The 24,749-nt window shown below is 29.3% G+C and overlaps 1 protein-coding gene across 1 annotated transcript in view; it reads left to right on the forward strand.

The window, feature by feature from the left end:
* LOC107453545 (orexin receptor type 2-like) overlaps positions 1-24,749 on the forward strand; it is a 94,387-nt gene that overhangs the window by 59,339 nt on the left and 10,299 nt on the right. Inside the window, exon 2 of the mRNA XM_043048897.2 lies at positions 12,065-12,498. Coding sequence (XP_042904831.1) covers positions 12,073-12,498 — 426 coding nt within the window. The 5' untranslated portion in view covers positions 12,065-12,072. The remainder of the gene's footprint in view (positions 1-12,064; positions 12,499-24,749) is intronic.

Consider the following 24,749-nt stretch of genomic DNA (forward strand, 5'->3'; position numbering starts at 1 on the left):
GAAATACACACATATGCACAGATTATGTGTGTGTATATATGTGTGTGTGTGTGTGTGTTTAATTAACTGATGTTTTTTAACCCGTTTTATATCGACTTTTTATAATACAGTCATACAGAAAGTGGTTATATTAGAAAATTGGTATAATACATAACATTAAACTAACAGGCTTCTTTCTAAAATTAGTCAACATTTCGTTTCAGAAACTACGGGATTACTGTGGTTTTGGTTTTTACCACTAAAACGTAAGTTATTGTTAAATTATGGAGGAAGAAATTTATATTAAAGTAATTGAAAATTAATTCTTCAGGAAAAATAACAAAACTTGATCTATTTTAATAGTATCAAAAATGTTTTTGAAAAAGTGAGCTGTATAATTATGACGGTGGGCTTTGACCGGTTAAAGTAAAGTTCTATTTCCCTGGTTTATTCTTGTATTCTTGCCCGGTATTCCTTCTACTGAAACTATTTAAAGATAATCACGAACTTTATATATTTTGTAAATCGAATATATCCAATATTTGCAAAATAAACTAATTAAACTAAAATTTATGTTTCGTAAAAAAACTGTTTCATTGAATAAAGAAAACTTTATTTTTCTTGATTGTGAAAACAAGATTATCTCTTAAATAAAAGAAAGAGAATAAAAAAACAATATGTTAGTTTCTCTTTATTTTTGTTATTTTTATTCTCCAAACCATGCTATCATACTTGGCCTTCTGAACATTTGTCAAAGAACACAATGTCTAGTTTAATTAGTTTTAGTATTTCATACTTAACCAAATAATACAAGACATTGCACATAATACAAACAATATAATTCCACGAAAAATCGTCATTTAAACACAATCCAATATTTTAGGTCAACATTTTGGATCTTTCAAAAAACCCACTTGTCAGCCTATGCTAATTCCAATATTTTTTCTTTTTTGTATCCAAGTGTTTGATTATATTCTATGATATACGACATTGAATTCTTTCAAAGAAATCCTTACTTCAGCCACATTTTTAGCATAAATATTTCTATCTCTAATTGTGTTATAAAACTAATATTTCTATTTCCGAGGATTTGAAAGGAAGAAAATGGTACAATTTATCTTGTTCCTAACATTGTTATCTAACATTGTGAAGAATAATCGACTAGTTACAAGTTATTAGGAACAATTGCATAGAATATGTCTTAATAGAAAGCGAAAGTTCTAGATAATACTGTTTTTCTTTTCTTTTATTCTTTTCAGCTCAACTATCTGTTATGACTTTATAAATGAATACAATGACACGACTTTATAAATGAAAGGAATTGATTAATTATTCAAAACTATTTTGTATTCCTTGAAAGTTTCTTGAACATTTTTTTCCGAATTATTATTGGTGTCAATCAAAATAAAGCAAAGAGAAAAACAGCATGAAAGATTTCAGAAATGTTTGACTAAAAATCTAAAAGCAAATTTTGGCTGGAGAGTATTTATTAAATTAGATTACCAGAGAGAGTATGTGTTATTATGAAGTATATATTATCAATTGACATCGGTATTGAATTTTGTATATTTTAGATTTTTTTGGGGAACAAATTTTAATATTTGTTAAAAATATATCTATGGATTTGCAGGATAACTGTTATTAAATGTTCAAGAAAATGAAATTTAGAAATTCTTATTATCTCAAAGGTATTCATTAGTTGCTGGAATTTGACATTTCGAGATTTAATATATTTACGTAAAATTAGAACGTTGGAGATTTATTTTTTAATTTTACGTGGTATTGAAATTTTAAAGGTTTATTAAATTAACGGGGATGAAGTGCTATATGAATAACAAATTAGATTACAAGTTTAATCTAATTAACTTGTTATTTTAGTAATGTGGAGGATTATTTTACAATCGAAATTCTTTTTATTTTTTTATTAGGAATCAATTAATTTACATAACGGAAATAACAAAATGACTGACAATAAGAGGATAACTAATGGAGAATTCAACTGATATTTTATTTATGATATAATGAAAATTAAAAAATTCTAAAAATCTCAAAGATATTTTTTACTGATAATTGTTTAAATTTATCACCTTTACAGAACTGAAATAGCAAAGAAATAACTGGAAATAAGTCACAAGACATTATATAACATGTTGTAGTCATTATATAACAAGTCATTATGTAACATGTTGAGGTGATGTTGTAGTCATTTGGGGGTTCAGTGATTATAATAGTTAAATAATTTCAGAATTTTGTTTTTAATTCTTTTTTGAAATGCCTCATATAAAAACCTCTTAGTTTCTTACAACGTATTAACGTGTTGCAGGGACTTTTAAAATTGCTTTTTAGAGCTTCTACAGACATACACTGTAAAAATTTCCGTATCAAATTACAGTATAAAGTAGTAGTACTTTGGGTGCATCATTCGTAAAATCTATTTTTACCGTAAAATATCATACTGTAATTTTATAGCAATATTATNATTTACACCTGTGCCCATTTTTACACCTTCTCCTCTACTATAAAATATATTGTATAAAGCATAAAAAAATATAAAATATAAAATAAGAACATATAATATAAAATAAACATATATGAAATATTTAATAAAACATAATAAATAATAAAACATAATATATAAAATATATTATTACTATAAAATAAAAACTTACAGTAATTATTATTGCAAACATTACAGAATATTAGATATTTGCTCCACAGCATCTTCTGGTAAAAATGGATTTTACGGCAAAATCATTCATTCATTCAACCGTAAAATAATTATTTTCTTTAGTTAATTTAATCTTAAAATAATCAATAATCAAAATAAGAAAATGAGTACCCAGAAATTGGCAAAACATTTTAAATACTAATGCAATTTTTCATTTCAACTATGAAATTATTTCCTTTAGAAAATAGAGTTTGCTATTTTAAGCTTTCTTTTCATTTTAAAATTAAATAAACCAAGAAGAAAATGTAGATATTAATGTCGTCCATTTGACGATATGTTAGCTCAGATCGTTATACAGCGAACGTTTGTCATAAACGAAGAAAGTCTCTTGCATTTTGAGTATCTTATTCTTAGCATTGCTTTTGTACGAAAATTAAGTACAGAATTAAATTCCAAATGGTAATTTCTAACCCCCCAAAAAAATAATAACTTCGAATCCTTCGGGTCTCATTAAATTCGTAAATCACATGCAGGAACCATGTATATTTTTAATAAAGTAAATTATCGTAAGAAATAAGTCATACATTTACTTTAGATATGCTTGAGAAACTTTATTCGCTTTGAATCCTGAAATAAAAATGAAAAATATATACTTCAAAATCCCTCAAAGTTTTGAACGCTCATGGGAAAATTTGAAAAAATAGTCTTCCGTTTAATATGACAGAAATATGAGGGAAATAAGAATTTTGTAGAAGAGTTTAGGAAAGTTTTGAAGGGAAAGATTTTATTTGATATCGTCTTGATAGAGTAAAAATAAAGTTAGAGTTATATATATATAGATNGTATTGATATATATATATATATATATAGTAAATAAACACAAGAAAACACGAAGAAAGTTAAGAAAAACAATAAGTTTTATTTATTGCGCATAAGCGGCAAGTAAACAGAACTCATTAGATAAGTTCAAGAGGAAGATAAAACAAAGAAAAATTATAGACGTATGAAAAAAAGGGGGGGGATAATAAGTAAGGAAATAACAAACAACAGTTTAAAAAAAAAAGAAAAAAGGATGAAATTTTATTTAAAAAAACTGGAAACAAAAAAAGATATAATCTCTTCATCAGCCCACACGATTATATCCGTGTTCTATTTTATTTGTTGTAATTTTAGTAAAAAAATTTTTTGAGTGCTCCTCACACTATTGTATTAATATATTTCGCTCTGGCTATATTGATACAATATCAGAAAGCACTCTTTTTTGCGGATATAATCGCGTGGGCTGATGAAAAGATTATATCTTTTTTTTCCAGTTTTTTTTAAATAAAATTTCATCCTTTTTTTTAAACTGTTGTTTGTTATTTTTTTACTTATTATTCGCCCCCCCCCTTTTTTTCATATGTCTATAATTTTTCTTTGTTTTATCTTCATTTTGAACTTCATTTCATTTTCAACCAAATTACGGCATATTTTGCGAGTCAAATATCCGAATACGTCGGAAAAAGGTATGTTTACGTGTCTGATTTCGTAGCTTAAAATATCTTTTACACTTATTATTTAGTATTTTTAAGGTTACCCCCTCGTGCTATTAAGATTGAGTCCTGGAACGTTATGATCCGGTCATTAGATCAAAAGTTATTAAGGATGGTCCGTGTTTTTTAAGTACTGTACAAGCGCTTTTTGGGTCCACATTATATATCATATGACTATTGAAATTACATTTCCAAGAAAATAAAAAAAAGTAAAAAAGAATATTTCATCCATATTTTTTTATAAAAAATCATTTATTTTTTAATGTAACTAACTAAACGCATAGCATTAAAATTTCCCAAATTCCCTACGAAATCATTTTCGAGTCCCCTCCAAATGTACGGATGTTTATAATACCTAAATTAACGCTTTAAAAGTCCCATAACTATTATGATCCTGAAATAAACTCTGTTTCTCATTTATTGCATAATATTCTCCGAAATTAATGGTTTGAGCACGACAGCTGGGACAGGAAGTTTTGTGGCAGAAATTCCCTAATAATTACCCTATCTGTCCATCTTTACACCCAGTTTTCCCCAGAGGTCGTAGTTTTCCAACTTCTCTTCTGTCACAGACACATCCATGCATTTATCAAGTAAAGCTTAAGGCGGACTTGTTTTAATGAAACAATAATCTTGTCCAACCTATCTTGAAAATCGTTGTAACTCTGCTGGAAAGCCCAACATACGGTTCAGCGGTTCAGGTAACTTCGCGCGACATATTTGTGCACACAAAGGAATACATATTAAATACGATAAAATTTTATGCCTGGTATATCTTTCATCGTAAGAGCAAAATAAGCGGCGGTTTTGCCATTTATATACTACTTCTAAATGCATTAGCCAAAATTACGTGGTTAGAAACAGATGCATATTGAATGTATATTTTCTAATTAAAATTCGAATCTCAGCTTCCCTTGGCTGTAATTATGAATTAGTTTAGATATTGTTTCAATTCGAGATGACAAATACAACTTTACTCACCTTTTGTAACCATTCCTTTCCTATTCTTTATTTATGACTGGTTTATATTTGAATCTATACATTAATAATAAACGCGGCTGTGTGTGTGTCTGTTTGTCTGTCTGTAATCACAATATATCGCCCCAGAAACCTCGCCCAGGCACGAAACTCGGCACATAATTGTGTTTTGACATAATGAAGAAGTATTTTTTTTCTTTTTCAAAAATTTGGATTAGTTTTTTAGTTATCAGTCATTTTGTAAGAAAATCTATGCTTTTTCGTCTTCAAAGAGCCATATTCAAAAAACTATTAAAAAATGCATATACTTTTCCCCACTCTTATAAATGTATGCTAATGCGAACCTTACAATTGAAATATTAATTTTCGACAACTTAAACCAATAATATACGAAGGAATTAATAATTTAATTGTAAGGTTCGCATTAGTTTACATTTATCAAAGTGGAGAAAAGTTTAACTTTTGTATTAAAAATGTGGCAACATATTCGATACGTAAATAGAACGCTTCGCTTTGATATATTTGTCGCTGTTCATAATTGTTATAATAAGTTTTTCTTCTTCTTTCCACGCTCTATTTTTTTTTTTTTAAGCGAAGACGATAATTTTTGTAGCGATATTGTAGTACTTTGTACAACTAAAAATTCTTTTCACAACACTTTAAAAATATTTACTTTATTTTCTTTATATATACAGAGAACAGTCGGCAAAGAATTCGATTAGGTTGAAAAACATTTCGCTAAAAAGGAACGAATTCCAAAAGAAAAAATAAACAACTTAAAGAATAAAAATGCTGATGCCAGCCAATTTTTTGAAAGTTAACTTAGAAATAACAAACCAAACGATGTTAAATAACAAACCAAACGATGTTAACAAAATGACGTAGAAAGCGCAACTAGATCAAAATTATACAAGCACAACTAGATCAAATTATAATACCTGAGTGCTTGACGTAACAGATATAGAAATAGAATTTGATACCATAAAAAATTATATAGAAATAGAAATTGATACCATAAAAAATTTATTCGTTTTCGTGTTCTTTTCATGTATTTAAAGCAACTTTTGTATGCTTTTACAATTTCTGAGGCCTTTTTTTAAGAAAAAAAAACAAGTCTCCACCTGATAGTTATATTATAGGTTAGGTTACCATAGCAAAGTTACATCTTCAAACATCCTCAAGAGCTATAACACATCTGCAGCAGAACTGGATATGAAGACAAAATTGCAGGACAGAAACACTTTAATTGTCCACTAATCTTCAGATTTCCTGCTATGTTTTAAAAAACTTTATTTGTGGAAACCTTTAGCGTGGCGGACAGCTGGCCGCCTTAGGCGGCAAGTAAATAAATAAAACAATGTTTGCTAACTTTTCTCGCTAAATGGTTCTTATTTTACTGTTACTTAGCTTTTCGTGTTTTACTGTCGATTAAATTTTTGTGGATTGCTCTCAAGAACGTTATCCTACTTTGTTTTTAACTTTTTTCTTAGTTTCAATTATTTTGTTTTTTTCCTTACTTTAACGTTATTTTACTTTTCAAAGTCTAGTTTGACTTAAGATTTTTTTTTTATTTTAGTGTTATGTCTCTAATTTTAGTGTTATTTCTCTAATTCTAGTGTTATTTCTCTAATTTTCTGTTATTTAATAATTTTTTCTGTTTCTTTCCTTGCAGTTCTTACTTTTATGTAACTTTTCATTACTTTTTTTACACTTATTTATATTTTTTACCATAAAGGTACATCCTCACATCTAGTTTTTCCTAAGTGTCGTTTCGTAAGACTGTTTTGTTTTAATGAAACAAAAATGTTGGTGAGCTTTTAAATCTGGACATATCTCTAAACGCTTGCTTAGGAAAATAGACGGTGCGAAAAATGCGCGTTTAGGAAAACTTAGAAAGCTCAAAATGCGTGTTTATAAAAACGGACGGCGCTGAAAATGCATATGTGCATCTTTTTTGAACATTTTTTTAAAAAAAATTATAAGGTAATGAATCCAAGTAATTTCGTAATGTGCGAAATCATTGGTATATATATTTTACTAAATGTGTCTTATTAAAAGACTACATTCCCTTTTGCAAGGTTGCTGCAGGTGCTATAAATTTATAATAGTGGGGTTGTAAACTAAGATTAAGGAATTTAAAGATTTAAAATTCGCTTTATTGTTTAGAATTCCGAATATGAAGACATCACCCGAAAAAATACATCTGTAATATACTTAGTCACCCCGACTCCGAAGTTTGGAACTTTGCCCAGTAATGATTACGATTAGTGTTTAAATAAGTAAAGGAAAAGTAAACATGCAATTCTTCGTTCAGTTGATAAACGCTGTTGAAACTAGTATTCTGTTTAGTTGTCAAAACTGAAAAGGCGCATTTTTTGCTTTATCCGTTTTCGCGAACACGCATTTTGAGCTATGTCCGTTTTTATTAAAATGAATTAAGAATTGCGTTCATTTTTGAAACCACGCATTTGATTTCCGTAAGCACTTATTTCGAGTTTTTTTCATTTTCGTGAATACGCATTTTGAGCTTTGTCCATTTCAGTAAACACGCGTTTCGAACTATGTCCAGATTTAAAAAAATTATCTACGACATTTTAAATATGATAACATTTTATGCGTGGTATAGCTTTCCTCGTAAACGCAATGTAAACGGCTTTGTCATTTATAAACTTCTTTCAAATGCATTACCAAAAACTGAGTTTTTCTTTTCTAATCGAGATTTAAAATGATTTTCTTTTGCTTTCAGGGAAGATTTAAGATATTACTTCTATTCAAGTAAATAACTTTACTTTTCTCACTTTACTCTTATCTTTTTGTAATCTTTTTTTTTCTCTACTTTTCCGATTCGTCTCACATTTTATTTCAACTTTAATGCTAGTCTATTTATTATTATCTGTTATCTAACTTAAAGCTTCTTATTTTAGTGTTTCTTTACTTCCTTGTTTTATACACAGTGAACAATTAACATGCTATAGCACAATCTCGTTAGAAAATCAGTTGCAAATTTTCTTATAACAAAATCGAGGTAATTTGTTTAAAATTTGAAGCAAATGCATAAATTTTAGAAAAAATACGAAGATATAAATTTTCAGTATTTTATCATTAGAACGCAGCAATCTTAAAATTTTCTTTTCTTGAAATTACTCTTTGCAATAGTCTTCCACCTACCAGTTTTTTTCTCTCATTAGTCTAGTAGAGCGGTTATCAAAGCCCGGGATAGCCTGGTCGGTAGGGCGTTGGGCCCATGTCCAAGAGTTCGTGGGTTCGAACCCCACCGGCCGAAGACTCCCCACGTAGTAAAGTGACTGATGCACGTTAAATCTCTCGAGTCGCAAAAGTCCTCCATGTTCCCATAACGAATCAATACCTCTGGGGGTACTGGATTGGAGATCGCTCGTTCTCTGATTCAGGTCAAAATTACGATCTGTGGATGAATGAATGGATGTATGAATGGGTTCTCCCTATAAACGGGTGAGACGTATGGTGTGGCAGAAGTCGAATTCTTGGCTATAGATGGCGCCACTGGAAAACAAGAACAATCGCACCCCCTTTGCCTAAACAGGCATACGTCAACAACTACAGCAGTTACCAAGACTACTAATACCACGTGGACCACTAGTAGGGAATGGGTGTAAAAATTGTTTGCATCAGCGAAGATATTGTTAGTTTTGATTGTTACTTTAATAGTGTCAGGCGAATTTCTCGCCATCCCGCTGATGTGATGTTACACTAATTGAATAATTATAACTTTTATTGCAATTATTAAGTAAAATCAATTCAATTAATCATTATTCTCATTTGATTATTCTTTTGCAGCTATGGTCCTCATATTATTTAAGAATTTTACTGAGTCTTGTCATTTGAGAACTTGACACCATGAATGTCTTGCTGATAACTGAAAATCAATTAATCATTATGCTCATTAGATTATTCTTTCGCATCTATGGTCCTCATATTATATAAAAATTTTATTGAGGTTTGTCATTTGAGAACTTGACACCATGAATATCTTGTTGATAACTGAAAATCAATTAGTCATTATTCTCACTTGATTATTCTTTGGCATCTATGGTCCTCATGTTGTATAAAAATTTTATTGAGTTTTGTTATTTGAGAACTTGACACCATGGATATCTTGTTGATAACTGAGGAGCTGGTCCCTAGAACTAAATATTTTCTGGTATTCTCCGAGAGACACTCAAAAGTTTGACAATCGCTTGTCTACATTGAGGAAAAAGTATGGTAAGAAATGCCAGAATATGGCTACATTTATAATGCTTCTGGGTCCATGAAAGCACCAAAAAGCTCAGCAAATTTTTATCGATGGGCTTTAATGATTTTGGAAAATTAACAGTAAAATATGGTTTTATAACATTTGATGAAATTTGGTAATTGTGAAGTGAAAGAGATTGGTTAAATTTACTTTTAAGTTCTTTCTTTTTTTACTAAATATTTGGAAATAAAATCTATAATTTTAAAAACCGAAATTTCCAGTAAACCATTACCATATAAACAGAAAAAATATAAATTGAATGGCTTAAAAACCGCATATTTTCTTATGAACCAGAATTGTTGGTTTTTTATACACATAATTCTGGTTAGTGAAATAATCAAACAGCATGGTAATTTTATCGGAATTTTTCCCCATGTAATATATACTTTTCTTTAATTAAACATTTATACACATAAAATGCCCAACTGATAACAAAAAAAAAATTTGCATTTTCGCATTTTAACTTTTCTCATAATTTTCTTCCAAATCACTAAAACTCAAAAACAATAATAAACTAATAATTTTTTTAATAAAGATAGAAGATTAATCTTACTTGAGAATACGCAAAAGAAAATTATTTGAGTTTTGGTAAAGAAAAGAGAAAGAAAAAAAAAGGACGTAATACTTCGGATTACATCTCCTACGTTATTTTTGTCGAACTACTTAGGCAGATTAGAGCACAAATACATGTTAAGATCCAAGACTCTGGCATAATTCTCTGCTTAGACATGAACGACCTTTTAGAACAGGAAATTATAGAAGAAATTTTACTTTTCAATGAACAGGAATGCATTTTCTTAGCGTGAGTGACCATATTTAGATTTATTAGTTTGCAGACATTCGTATATTTAAAGGGGAAGTGAATTTAATGTTAGTTTATTTCGCGGAAGTAATTTAATAGAATTTTCTTGGTATTGCCAGAAAAAATTAAATAAGAAGAAATATTTAAGTATTGCGTAATTCTATAAATATTATAAAGAAGAAAAATAATGAGTTAATCTACATTAAGGCGAATAAATTTAATGGAATGTTAATTAAATTTGGCGTCATTGCATTATCTAAACGACATTTAAGATAGTTTCTAATTTAATATCTTGTATGCCTCAGAAATGTAATTGCCAAAGGTTTATGTTGCAGCCAAGTATTTTATAATGCAATTAATTAAATATCTAATTATGTTATGTTTTAGATATCATAGGTGTGTATTTAAAACATGCACTTCAAATTTTGAAAGAAAAAAAATATTACTTCAAAACGCAAACGTAAAGAATTTGAATTTAAATACTGTTAATTAAAATAGCGAAGATACTGCCTTTGAAATATTATTTGTAACACCAAATGCTGCAAGGTGGTCTACAATTACTGAAACATCTAAGTGATTTTCATGCTCCTTTATGTTCATTCTTCGTGTTCATCTCATGCAGAAATTTATTTAAAGTTTAAAACTGGTTTTTGAATAAATTAATTACAATGGGCTATGTCTCATTTAGTGTTTGCTTTTCATTTTGCTTAGAATTTTTTTTAAACATGAAATCCGTGAAATCCCTGCTTATTTTGCATTAAATTATAAGTTTTCTGTGATTAAATTCAAATCCTAGACTGGTATAGCATTCTACGTAGGTGTATTTAAACTAATGCAGTGAGATTAGCATTCTTGTCTACAAAGTTAAATGAGTATAGTTACAAAGTTAAGGAAATAAATACGTAGCTCCAAATCTATTAATTATATAAGATCGTTGTCACTCGCTTATTTACTGAGAAAACAATATGGTCCAAATTACCAGAATACACTAAAATGTAACCTTTTTTCTGATTTTATGGGAACACCAAAAAGTTACTGAGGTATTTTTCACCAAAGCGCTTTGGTATTGATTTTTATGAAATAAACAATAAAATATGGTTTTATAATATGTGATAAAATTTGGGGATTTTATCACTTTACTAGAACATGGCACAAAAACCATTTATTTGGTTAAATATTCTTCTCAGTTTTGTCTTTTCTTACTAAATGTGTGGTAATACGAATCAGAATATTGAAAGACAAATCTCACGGCAAACCGACCATATGAGCTGAAAAAAGTACCAAATAAATGGTTTAAATACCATATATTTTGGTTTTATTTGATGAATTATAATTTTTCTTTTACCAGAAAAGCCATAACCGTAAAATAGAGTAATGACAATTAACCAGAAATTTTTTTCTCTCTCTATGCGTTACAGCTTAATGGAATAGCGTTTCACGTAGGTATATTTAAACTAATACTTTACCATAAGCGTTCATGTCTTCAAGGTTAAATGAGTGGTTACAAGTTCACGGAGAAGAATATGTAGCCCCAAATTTGTTTAATATATAATATCTTAATCCATTGCTTATTTAAATTAAATAAAAATCTTTTTGTGTGAAATAAAAATAGGTTACGAAAGCGTATCAATATAAATTTAATAAGTATTTTATTCAATATTCTTAAAGTAATTTTTCTAAAATTACTATCATTCCAATTATATAATTAATATATACTCAATTTCCAACTATATAATTAATATATAATTAATTTCCAACTATATAATTATTATATATAATTAATTTCCAACTATATAATTAATATATAATTAATTTCGTCAAAACTTTTTCAGGATACGTCATGCACGATCTCAATCAAGCATCCTCTCCTACGTATGAGATTCTGGACATGACCTATGAATCTCCAGAAAATTCGAATGTCTCCTTCCGGGAAAATGATTCGGTGGCCTGCACCAACGAGTACTGTGTCTCAGACGATGAATACATGGCAATGATAGAAGATTACATCTATCCAACGCCAGCTGAATGGGTTCTCATAGCATTGCACGTAATTGTGTTCATTGTGGGACTAGTTGGTAACACCCTGGTATGCGTATCTGTTTACAAGAACCATACCATGAGGACAGTAACCAACTACTTTATTGTAAATTTAGCTTTAGCGGATTTTATGGTGATACTAGTCTGCCTCCCACCGACTGTTCTTTGGGATGTAACAGAAACCTGGTTCTTTGGCAGCGTTACTTGTAAACTTGTATTATATTTGCAGGTGAGTAATTTCTGTTACATTTTTTTCTAATATTTAGTAGACGTTTCTTTTGTTAATAATAAAAAGTTGAGCCGTAGTGGCTTAGGGGATAGAGAGTTCGCCTTCCAATGAGATGAACCGGGTTCGAATCCCGGTGATAGATGGTCGATACGAATTCCACATCCGGCTTGCACCGACCACAGTAGTGACAAGAAATATCCCCAGTGGTAGACGGATCATGGGTTAGAGTCCCTTCGCCGTCAGGCTAACCGTGGGACGTTCTCATGGTCTTCCTCTCCGTGTAACGCAACTGCGGGTCAGCTCCATAAAAAAGTTATCCAAGAAGGCAAATTTCTCTCATTACTTGATCCAGGAGCTCTCTTGCCTTCTGGATTTTGTTCAAAATTACAAGACTACGTAGTTGAACATTAGTGTAATTTTTGTTTGTATTTAGTTCATTTCTAAGTAAAGCTGTTTTCTAGATTTCATATTTAATATTCTACCCATTTGTTAAAACTCTAATTTGAAAATTTTGAATATGTTTGCTTATTTGATTGAACTGTTGTGCACACTTCGAACTTTCGGAGTGTCCCCAGATGCCCCCTTACGGGGGCGGGGCGGGGTTAAGATAATTATTAGTAGTCGTAAGCCTAAAAATTGGGCCTGTTCTTCTACGACCGTTATAATATTATAATAATATATGAAAGTTAGTTGATATTGTTTACCTGTCTATTGTAAAATAACAAAACTATCAACGAGCAAAATATTTTCGGACGTTTCTTCAATGGCAATAAAGTTTCACATGCAAGGAACGATGGTCGGGTAGTTTTCACTACAGAATCGAACTCTGGATTGCCTACACTGTAAAAAATTCCGTATCAAATTATGGTATAAAGTACCGGCACATTGGGTCTATCATCCCTAAAGTATATTTTATCGTAAAATCTATTTTACCGTAATTGTTACAGTAATTTTGATTTCAATAGAGTGAAACAATGATTTTACGGTAATTATTATTATAAAAATAACGGTATATCAGACTTTTTGTTCCGCAATATGTTCCGGTAGAAAGTGACCGCTGGAAATTTGATCCGAAATTTTTTATAGTGAAGCAATGGAGTTTGAGGAGTTGATTGGAGTTATTTTTATTACCTAACTTTTCAATTTAGGAAAACTATTTTTTTTTAACCATAATGAACAACGGGCATTTTTCTCTTTGCTTATGACTATGGATATTCGATAGTTTTCCTTCTTTTTTCAAAGAAGTACTTCAAACTACACATTACACAGGCAAAATTTTGTTTTCCCTTGCTATTAAAAAACTTATCTTTAGCTTACAAATGGAAACTGAATATTAAATATTCATACAAACTAAAGAGCCATATCATATTTTCTAAGTTAAATAATTTCAACAAGCTGTGTTTTACTATAAATTATTAAAAATTAATGATAGTTTTATAAAGGATGCTATGTTAGTGTAAATAAAGAGTAGGTTTTTTGTACAAAAATCATTAGTGATATTACAGCCTCAAGTACCAATAGCTATCGTATAAAGACTGGAAACAAATTCCATACCGGAAAAATTCCGCAGAGGATCGAAATAGAGAAGAGAATTGGAAAAGTGTCGTCGGATAATCCTCTGAGATATATAGGGTCCTCAGGGTTGCATATACTACTACTGCCTATACTAATAATTAAACTACTGAAAAAATTGGAAAGAATTGATGAGCCAAATTTTATGATTAGCTTAAGAATAACTAACTTTCAACTTTTAACACCCCAGTAGGTGTGTTATTTAGCATCACTGTCGATAAATTGGTATAGTTAAAAATTTAACTAACAGAAGTTACACTAGCAAAGTGTACACAGAAAAGTTTTTTACTAATATTAACATACTGACATTTTTGGATACCTTAATTCTTGTTAATAAAACCAAAATAAGCGGTATTTAAACCATTCTTTTGGTAGTTTTGCCATTCTTGTGATAATGTCTTATCAGAAATTCTAGTTTTAAATATTAAAACTCTTATTATCACACATTTAGAAGAAAATACAAAACTGAAAATTAAATTTAACCGAATAAAATTCCATATGCTATCATGATAAAATTACTGAACTTAACCATATTTTCAAAATTTCATCACATATTAAAAGACCATATTTAATTATTAATTTTACAAAAATCGTTACCAAAGCGCTTCGGTAAAATTTATCAAGATTGTTGGCGTTCCTATAGAGTCAGAAACATGGTAGGAAACGAGGTATAGATTCAGTAAAGAAAATAGTTTTTCATATCTTGCTCTCGCTGGCATGAGTCATGTGAAATTTTTATAAGTTTACAAGCTTAGTTCTACTGGGTAAACAGCAAATTCATACAATCTCCTCGTCTTGTGTTCTTTACTTGCATTTTTATAAAAAATAAATTGCAATTGCCCATTTACTTTTTATATTGCAAATATTATTATAAATGTCCGTCTTACCACTTTCTTTCCTGTGCTAAGGTTGATGCGCAAATTTTGCAATTGCAAACAAAAAAATCATGCAGAATTGTTCGGAAAATTATGCAGAATTGTTATTAACTTGATACATCTTGCTTTAGTACTTCAATCATTAAAGAATAATAATAAACAAAATTTTTTTCATTCCGTGCAAGCGTTTAATATTTATAACCGTTTTTCTCTGGTCACACGCACTGGAAACTCGAAACAAGATCAAATATTTAAAAATTAAACCTTCTAAATTCTACTGTCAATTTAGCATTTAAGGATGCCTGAAATATGAATGAGCAGTTTAGAGGTCCATGCCAAGATCATCTCTCATAGCGTAATTTCAAATTGGTAATCGATCTTGCATAAATATATTTTGGTTTACGGAGCAGTCCGCTCATAACATTTTAGAAAGGAAATGATTTTGATTTTTTGCAAAACATTTTTATGTGTGTTTTTTAGTTTAATTAATTTTATGTGTCATGTTAATATTTTATGTTTCACTTTCAGTTTTCATTGTAAGTGCCCAAAAAAAAAAGTTAATTTCAACTTAAGCCTTAAAATTTAAGAAAGAAATAATAATTTATGTAAAACTTCAAGTAAATATACTGTAGGTTATGTAAGTATGTTAGGTAAGCATGCAAGTATGTTATCTACGTAAATATGTAGTTATGTACTTTATGTAAGTATATTTAAAAAACATTACTTTACTATTTCACTTACCATGAAAATTTATTTTAAGTTAACTAAACTAAACTCAGTGGCGTGACAGCCCATATGGGGCCAAGGCCTACTGTGCCCATCTCAGTTTTCTTGACCTTGGACTATAATTTTGAAAACCAGACTTTCTGATAAATTGTTACCATACCGACCAAATAATTAACAAATGAAAGGTTTAAATAACGTATATTTTGATTTTAGCAACTAGAATTATGGTTTTTCTTTTTTCTTTTTTACTGGGAATGTCATTATTATACAGCATGGTAATTTTACTTGAATTTTTTTTCCTCATGTGACATTTTGTCTAAATGTTGTGGTATTACAGTTCATATTAAAGTTGTGTTATTGGAACTGCATATCATATACTACATATACTGAAAATTCAGATTAAATTAGCAAAAACAATAAGGTACGCATATTAATATCTTTAACGTATTTAAATATTAAAAGCTATAGAGTAAAATTAATGGTTTCTACAGGCCACGGAACCAATAAATACAAAACAAATTCGATAAAAGAACTTGTTTTTCAGCTGCCACCTGATCATAACTTTTTTCTTTAAAAATGCACCCCATGTGCATTTTATTATTATTTTTTTTAATAAATATGTAATCCTTGAATATTTTATAATATTCAGAAAATTACAATATTGTACAATTGTTTCTTAACTTTTTTCAAGATTTTAGAAATGTATCTTGTAATGTTTAGTATACTTTCAAAAAGGCTTCAAAGGAAACATAAACTATATTTATAGAAATAAAGAAATATAAATCCTATTTTCAATTTTTGAAAAAGTGGCAGCGTGTCTTAGAAACTTGCCACTACTAAAAATACTACGACTGGTCGCTAGACAGTATCAAAATCTTTTAATTTTAATTTTTATTAATAGATATAACAACCACGAAGAATCAGAGGATAGATCATTCGCCTTCCAATGAGCTGACCCGGGTTCGAATCCCAGCGGTTATTGGGTGATACGAATTCTGCTGTTGGTACGCACTGACAACAGTGCAGACGTAAAATATCCTTAGTAGTAGACGGATCATGAGTTAGAATCCCTTGGCGGTCGGACTCGCCATGAAAGGTTTTCGTTGTTTTACTCTCCATGCTACGCAATTGCGGGTTAGTTCGATCAAAAAGTCCTCCAGGAAGGCTAGTTTATCCCAATGTATCAACGATCCTTGAGTTTCCCTGTCATCTGGGTTGCGTTCAAAATTACAAGGCTACGAAGTTGAACACTGATGGCCATGAACTCAGAATTGGGTCAACTGCTCAACATGGGTTATAAAAAAATTAAAATAGGTATCTAAACATGAATAATGATTTTTTAGGAGAATAAATTTAAAGTATTATAAATAAATTTCTGAACACTGTACTATCATAATACCTTGATACTTTGAGCATATCATGAAAATTTCGTGCAAAATTTCTGAGGTTTACAATTCGCAATGTTGCAATCAATAGAGTTTAAGACGGTTCAATATCCGCAATATTATGCAATAATATTAACAGCAGATCCAATTTTTGGGTTTACGACTAGTAATGTTCAACTCCGTAGCCTTGTAATTTTGAATCCAATCCAGAAGACAAGGAAACTCCTGGGTCAGTACCCTCAAAGGTATTGATTTGTTACGGGAACATGGAGGACTTTGCAACTTGACAGATTTAACGTGCATCAGTCACCGTTTACAACACGGAGAGTCTTCGGTCGGCTGGGATCAAACCCACGAACTCTTGCACATGGGCCCAACGCCCGACCGACCAGGCTATCCCTGCCTATTAAAACAGTATTTTNTATTTTATTTTATAACCGTCGTTGAACAGCCGACCCAATTTTTGGGTTTACGACTACTAATGCTCAACGCCGTAGCCTTGTAATTTTGAACCAATCCAGAAGACAAGGAAACTCCTGGATCGATACTCCCAGAGGTAGTGATATTAATTAAAACAGTATTGAGGCTGCAGCAATAATAACATGCACTTAACCATAATTCATGTTAGAAGAATGGTATCCTTATTTCCAAATCACAAACTTCTTCCGCCTAAATTATATAAAAGATTTTTATTGTCTTTCTCCTCCAGAATAATCATTTGTTACGCTGCGATTTGCGAACAAAAAAAATTAATTTATTACACCGTAGATTATGCTTCCATATCATATATTTGAGAAAACAAAATCTAATACAGAAAGTTTAGCAACTGTTTATTTATTAATCAATTTGGGACTGAAACAAAAAAGGAACCTCCGATTCCTTCCACTGCATTTATTTGTTTGTAATCTGATTAAGCAACTTATTTGATGGACAATCTTTTATATGAAATCCGAAAACGAAATAACATCTTTTGTTGTTTGGAAATCTGAAAAAGAAAATTCCGTGTTCCTTTCAGTTTGGATTAGCTTTCCATCCTGGTGATCATTATGCCAGGAAAACTTCATTACAATAAATGTCTTTCTTAAAATTGTTATTTTTATGACATGTTTTCTTTTAAAAAAATGTTTGGTACTTAGGGGAAAAATATTTAATAAAACTCTTTTGTTGTGAGTATCTCGTAAGAAATAGTTATAAATTTTAAAGAAATATTTTTTTTTCGTAGATTGTGTATATTTTTGTTTTTAAATCACTATATTTGTTTTAAAAAGTACATGTGAAGTTTTAAAACAATTTTAAATTAAGTTTGTATATTGGCTTTTGATTTTGTAGGTTAGGAAAAAAGGTTTTGAAGAAGGCTTTTTTTTAAAGGTTTTGAAGGTTAGGTATCGATTCAAACTAACAATACGAAATGTTTGACAACTGTTTATTTATTCATTCTAAGCGAAAAAAAAATAAAAAAATAAATCTCACAGGAAAGGTGCACAAAATGCCAATCGGCAATCGGACAGAGTTTTTAACAGATAGATTTTTATGTTCTGAAATCAGATATAAAATCTATTTTGTCAATTTTAAAAGCTGTCATAAAGTTAAAATTTTTTAAAAACTTTAATTATTACCTTGAACACGTTGTCTAGTTTAATTCGTTCAGCAGATGAAGAGCAATGTTGGCTGTGAAAGACAATTTTCAATCGGAAAATAAAATATTAGCGTTTTATTAGGCTTATTTTAAAATATTCGACTATAAAATTAGAGTGAATGCTATTGTTTTGCGAAATAAATTAAAAAATTCCGGCATAATTCCGCATTTCACAAGATTTTTTTTTCCAATAAAAATGTATCATCTGATATAGAAGTCTAGCGAAAATTCTTATTGAAGTTAACTTTTTTACAACTATATTAAATATGATTTTACCAACAGTAGTATTTATCGAGCTTTTGGCGAAATTTCTCTTAGCATTCGTTTATAATAATTTATCCATAGTGCACCAAAAAAATGAATCTCTCTGAATAACTTTTGATCTTATAGTCGGATTTTAACGTGTTAGGATTGAAACCTAAATCTCAAATATGCTAATTAGTTCACACAGACAATAATTTAAGTTACGGAAGCGGTCAAGAAAACAAAATTTCTTTGAATAAAATATTTTTTTCAATGGATTTGGATTTCTTATCCCCGAAATATAGGGGGCAGCCGCAGTCTGGGAAATATGGTCCCAATAACTTGGCCAGAAGAGCTATCGAAAGTTTGGATCCCTTAATGTTAATTTTACTTTTTGCGTGTGTCCCCATATCTCAAGAATTTCTTAAGCGAATTGAAAACTTCTTTCTCACAGCTTTAAAATACATTTATTCAAAAATAATTCCATGCAAAAAAGTAATTTTTAATAATTATTTATTATTTTTTTAATGATAGTCGTAAAAACTTACAATTGCAAGTTATATAAAATGTATACTGTGTTTTAAAGCATATAATGAATGCTTTTAAGGAAGTATTTTTTGCAGGACATTTTTGTGCTATTTGTTCTAAATAGTATTTGTAAATAAAATTTTTTAGAATATAACTTATAATAAGTAAAGATAGATAAAAAAAATTGTCGAAACCAGGATATAAAAAAAAAGTTTAAATATGCAGCAAACTTTTATGTAATCTCTTCATAGTAAATGGTCAAAAGTTGATAGAGCAGGTAAAAAGGAATATAGGTGAATCAACCTATATACTTTTATTTATAATACAAAATGTTGTTCGTAATTTAGTGTTTTACGCTGTCAAAAACAATACTTTATATACTTAAAAATCTTAACAGTTTTTAAACAAGATTTATTGGCTGTGTTTAGTCTTATTCAATTAAGCGTAAAAAAAATACAGGGAACTGTAAGAGCAGATTTAACTGAACACAGAGTTTAGTAAAATGTATTTATCAGAAATTAAAAACATCAAGAAAGACGACGATTGCTTATGATCAAGAAGCGCAATGACAAAGTTCAATAAACGAAGAAAACACAAGTGGAACAGTTTCGGGTTGCCAGTGCATATAAAATTCCCATCGGCGAGACATCATATCATTTGCATATTCACGTTTGCACAGTAATACCAATAGAAACAATACTTTCTTCTTTTATAAAACAATGTCATATGCATAAATAGTTACGCTAATATGACAAAATATCTCCTTATATATATNTTGTGTTTATATATGCTAAGAGTTTTTTCCTTGCTAGTCCTGTACTACATTTCAACATCTTTTAATAACGTTAACGGTGCAATTATATTACAAAGTAATATTTTAGTAACTTTCTTAAAAATAAAATCAATAAAGAGTAAAGGAATTCTGAAGTATTCTTTTCCACAAATTTCAAAACATATATTAACTTGAACTCATATGTTATCTTTGCGTTACAATGAGAGGAAAACCTCGAAAACTTCCCACAGTTGGTCCGACGGCCAGGAATTTTAACCCTTGTTCCATTTACCACTGATGATATTTTAGGTCTAAGTCGCTACCAGCAGGCATCAGAATTCGTAACAACCAGCTAGCACTGAGATACGAACATGGGTCACTTCATTGTAAGGCGTACATTCTTTCCCATGTGCCACCTCAGCCCGATAGCGAATAAACCTTTTGTAAATATATGAAATTAAAACTGATTGCGACAACCTACAGGGATGGGAGATTGAGAAACGCTGAACGAAGCCCCAAAAATTAAATCGCTCACAAGTAATAACCATTGATATTTTTTAGTTGATAAAAATATGAAAAATAATATGAAATAATTCGTAATAACAATATTCTAATTAGTATTATGTTTTTAGACGTACATAATGGTTAGAAATCTCCTCATCTTGAATGTAACTTTTTATTATACATTTTTGCCTGGTGACGCTTCTGAAATAATTAAACCTTCATTATTGTTATTTAATTGTTTGTGTTTTTAGAAATCATTATCCTGCATTGATTCTATAAATAATTATCATACTACATTAGTTAAAAGCCTTTATGCAAAATTGAATTGAATATAAATTTACAACTTCATTATGGATTGCGAAGAGATGTTCCTCATGTTTCCCCTTGTTCATTGTAAGACAACTAATGAATGATTCACGCCGAAGCAGTAAAAATAAAAAACAGTTACAAAATTGACTCTATTGTTTTTATTGATGATTTTTTTCTAATTCATTTTTCTTAATTTTTAACGTAGAAATTATTCAAAAATTTAAATGTGACTTTTTTTTAATATTTTCATTAAAAATAATCAAATATAAAGCAAACATAATCAAATTTTTTTTCTTAGAATTTCTATGCTTTTATGCTCATAAAAACAACACTATCAAAACAACGTTTCCAAAAGTAATAGCTGTTTTAATTAAAAAGATTAGTTGCTTGGAGATCAATGGTAACAATCAATTAAAAGCATAATGTGTGTGGGTTTGTGCAATTACGAGTGAGATATATTTAGTTATCATTTGAATAATTTTAAAAAAAAGTTTGATATGAGAAAGTTAGAAATGTAATGAAACCATTTTGTTAAACTATACCCATGGTATTATATGTCTCCAAGTGTTTGCAAATTGTTAATTCGCAAAACTGTGCCAAAACTTTGAAATTCTGTTTTCAAAACTTTGAAATTCCAACGAAAACTTTGAATCTTGAAAAGATTTTGAAGCAAATAATCCAGCAAATCGTTTCAGAAAAGGTTCAAAATTTAACATTGAAGATTTGTTCAAGTGATTATTATCCACTAGTAATCCGATTATCTCTAATCAGAGTAATACTTATTAATTCTTAAAAAAAAGCGTTAAGACTCGTTTTGATGTTAAAAACCTTTTAGTTATAGAAAATTATTAAAATTATTTGAATATATGATACATTTTTTGTATATATATTTGTATAAAAGAATTTAATAATCATAAAAAAAATTAACTTTTTTTCAGTTAATCGCCATGATGAGTTTTTGATAATATAAGCATAATAGTTACCTATCAATATTAAATATACAGTTTTAAAATAAAATTTAATTTTATTGAAATATATTTATTATTCTTTACCCAATTTTGGCATTCAGACTCCAACATTTTGAAAAACGAAATTTTAACCTTAGATAGTTAATCAATGCTCTCGCAATCCCCTATATTGATAATGTTTAGAAAATATAATTTAAAATAGCATGTTAGCCTGTTTTTTTTTTTCCTTTCTTCTTTTTTTCTTTTTTACTTTCTACAACTGTACGACCCGACCACTCTACTCTTGGAGCCTACTAAACATTTGTTTTACTAGCTTGTTTTATTAGCCCCACCCCCCTCAGAAAATGTATTTAAATTTCACTACCAAATGGAAGCATTTTCAAAATATTCCGTAGCCATCTTCCAAACCTTTTTACCAATTTAAGTTTACAAAAATTTAAGAAAATGTTACTGTGAAATAAATAAATCATGCACTCAAAGAGTTAATAGCGACAGATCTTTTGCATTGTGATCAATTTAATTCTTAACTGTGACCATTCCGTGAACTGTTATAAAATGCCCCATAATGGCTTGGATAATACCGAAAGTACATTGTTTCTAAATTCTTTGTTCCTTTCTCCCAATTACGAAATGATAAATGAGCATACTTGAAATTCATTTCTACTTCTGTAATCAATTATAAACGAACCATAAAATTAGAAAGGTGGGGAAGAGTCGCATTTAACATAAAAGGATACTCCTGTTTTAACTATGAAACTCCTGCCATAAACATACCTTTGAACGTCTGCTGTGTAAGCAGTTATTTTACAGTACCATTGTTGAAAGATAAGATCCATGGCGATGTCATGGATCTATATGTCATATCAGTGGAAAACAAAGATAAACACCTTTTATATTGTCATTAATTCACCCTTTTATAACTGAGTACCCAATGTTCTTCCGATGAGTGGTTTCTGTGAGGGCCTGTTTTTGATGATAGTTGCTTATTGTCAAACAATTTTCATGAAATCAAACAAAACCGATTACTTACAAAGATATTTTTGTTCGTTTCAATTTATATCATTAATCAACAAACTCTGTGTATAATTTTCTCCCGAACTGTCTCACATTTTTAGCTTGCGAAATGAATGTGAGGTCCATAGCGTCGTTTGTCAATCTTTGAATACCAAATGAAAAACACTGATTAGCATATACTTTTTTGTTGGGCACTTGAAAATAAAAGTTAATATTCCACTTTTGGTCCTTTGAATATAAACACAGGGATGAATTAATACTTTCCGGATAACGAAAATAAAAATTTCATTCGTCACATTTTAAACATCCTAAGTATAAATGGATTATCTTTTTTTTTTTAAATTAGCCCAGAAAAAAATACCATTTGTTACCTTTTAAACTTCAAATGCACTTTTTTTGAAATTGGGACAGAAAAATTAAACGCCATTTATCACTGTTTTAACATCAAATGTTTAAGGGGGAACAAGTCATTGGTAAAAAAATGATTTTTTTAATGAATTTGCACCGATTGTGATAAATAATTTATCTTATTGTACATTTTATCATTATGCAATTACAAAAGTAAAACATTAGAGCTTATATAATACTATATTTATGATTTATTTTTAAATTATCCATAAATTGCTGTATTCAAAAGTTGAAACAATCCTCCAAATTTGATTCCGTTTTGATTGTTTTTAACAACATGAATTTAGTTTTCGTAACACATAGGAAAAAATAATTTTTTTCACAAAAGGGCGGAATTTTAAAAAAAATTCAAAAAATTACAAAAAAGTTACATTTACACGGATTACTCAAAACCAGTCTATCCAATAAAAAATTCCTACTTGCAACGCAAATTATATTTATTGCAAACATTAATCAAAGTTTGAAGTATAACAGCTAAATAAGTTACAATTTTAACTAATTTTATTGAAAATACCATTAATTCTTTTTCTTACATAATTTAAGCAAATTATTTCAATAAAATATTTGAAATAATAGAACGTTCCTAAAATGGTTTGATAGGAGTGAGCACACATGTTCATTTATTCATACATGTCACACTCGTCCCGCGTCACACAACCGTGTCGTTGTATTATTCTGTGACTTTTACATTTTCACGAAAAGCAGATCAATATCTTGATAAAATAATCATAAGAGGATTATCTATCAAATTATGCTATATTTTTTTTTTCATTCTTTGAAAATAATTTTACTGTGTTGTTCACCCTTGAAGAATTACCATTTTTCGAAATAAGCTCAAAAAAAAAAAGGAAGCGTAATTTGTTACCCTTTAAATTCCAATTAATCTTGTCCAGATAGATGAATAAAATTTAAATAATTATTTTTCATCGCCTTTCTATTTTTACACATAAAATTGAAACTGTTGCCACTCACCATATATTTCTCGATATATAAGTACGTGTACTATTTGTATATATGTTACGATGAAACACCGAAATCTGGAGAATGTCGACGTTCACCGGTGAATGTCAACATTCACGTAGTCGCTTGATTTATGTCCGAAATATTTGCTAAATACCCTTATTTCTGACTCTCACCGGTGAATGTCAACAATCACATAGTCGCTTTGGTGAATGTCCGAAATATTTGTTATATCTAATTTTATATTAATTTATTCGTTAATATTATTATATTTATTTGATATATTTATATTTATTCTATATTTTAATACTTACTGACGATAGATTAGGAGAAACATCAGTGTTTGGAGTA

The sequence above is a fragment of the Parasteatoda tepidariorum genome, chromosome 4 (assembly GCF_043381705.1).
Source record: "Parasteatoda tepidariorum isolate YZ-2023 chromosome 4, CAS_Ptep_4.0, whole genome shotgun sequence".
In the NCBI taxonomy this organism is placed as follows: Eukaryota; Metazoa; Arthropoda; class Arachnida; order Araneae; family Theridiidae; genus Parasteatoda; species Parasteatoda tepidariorum.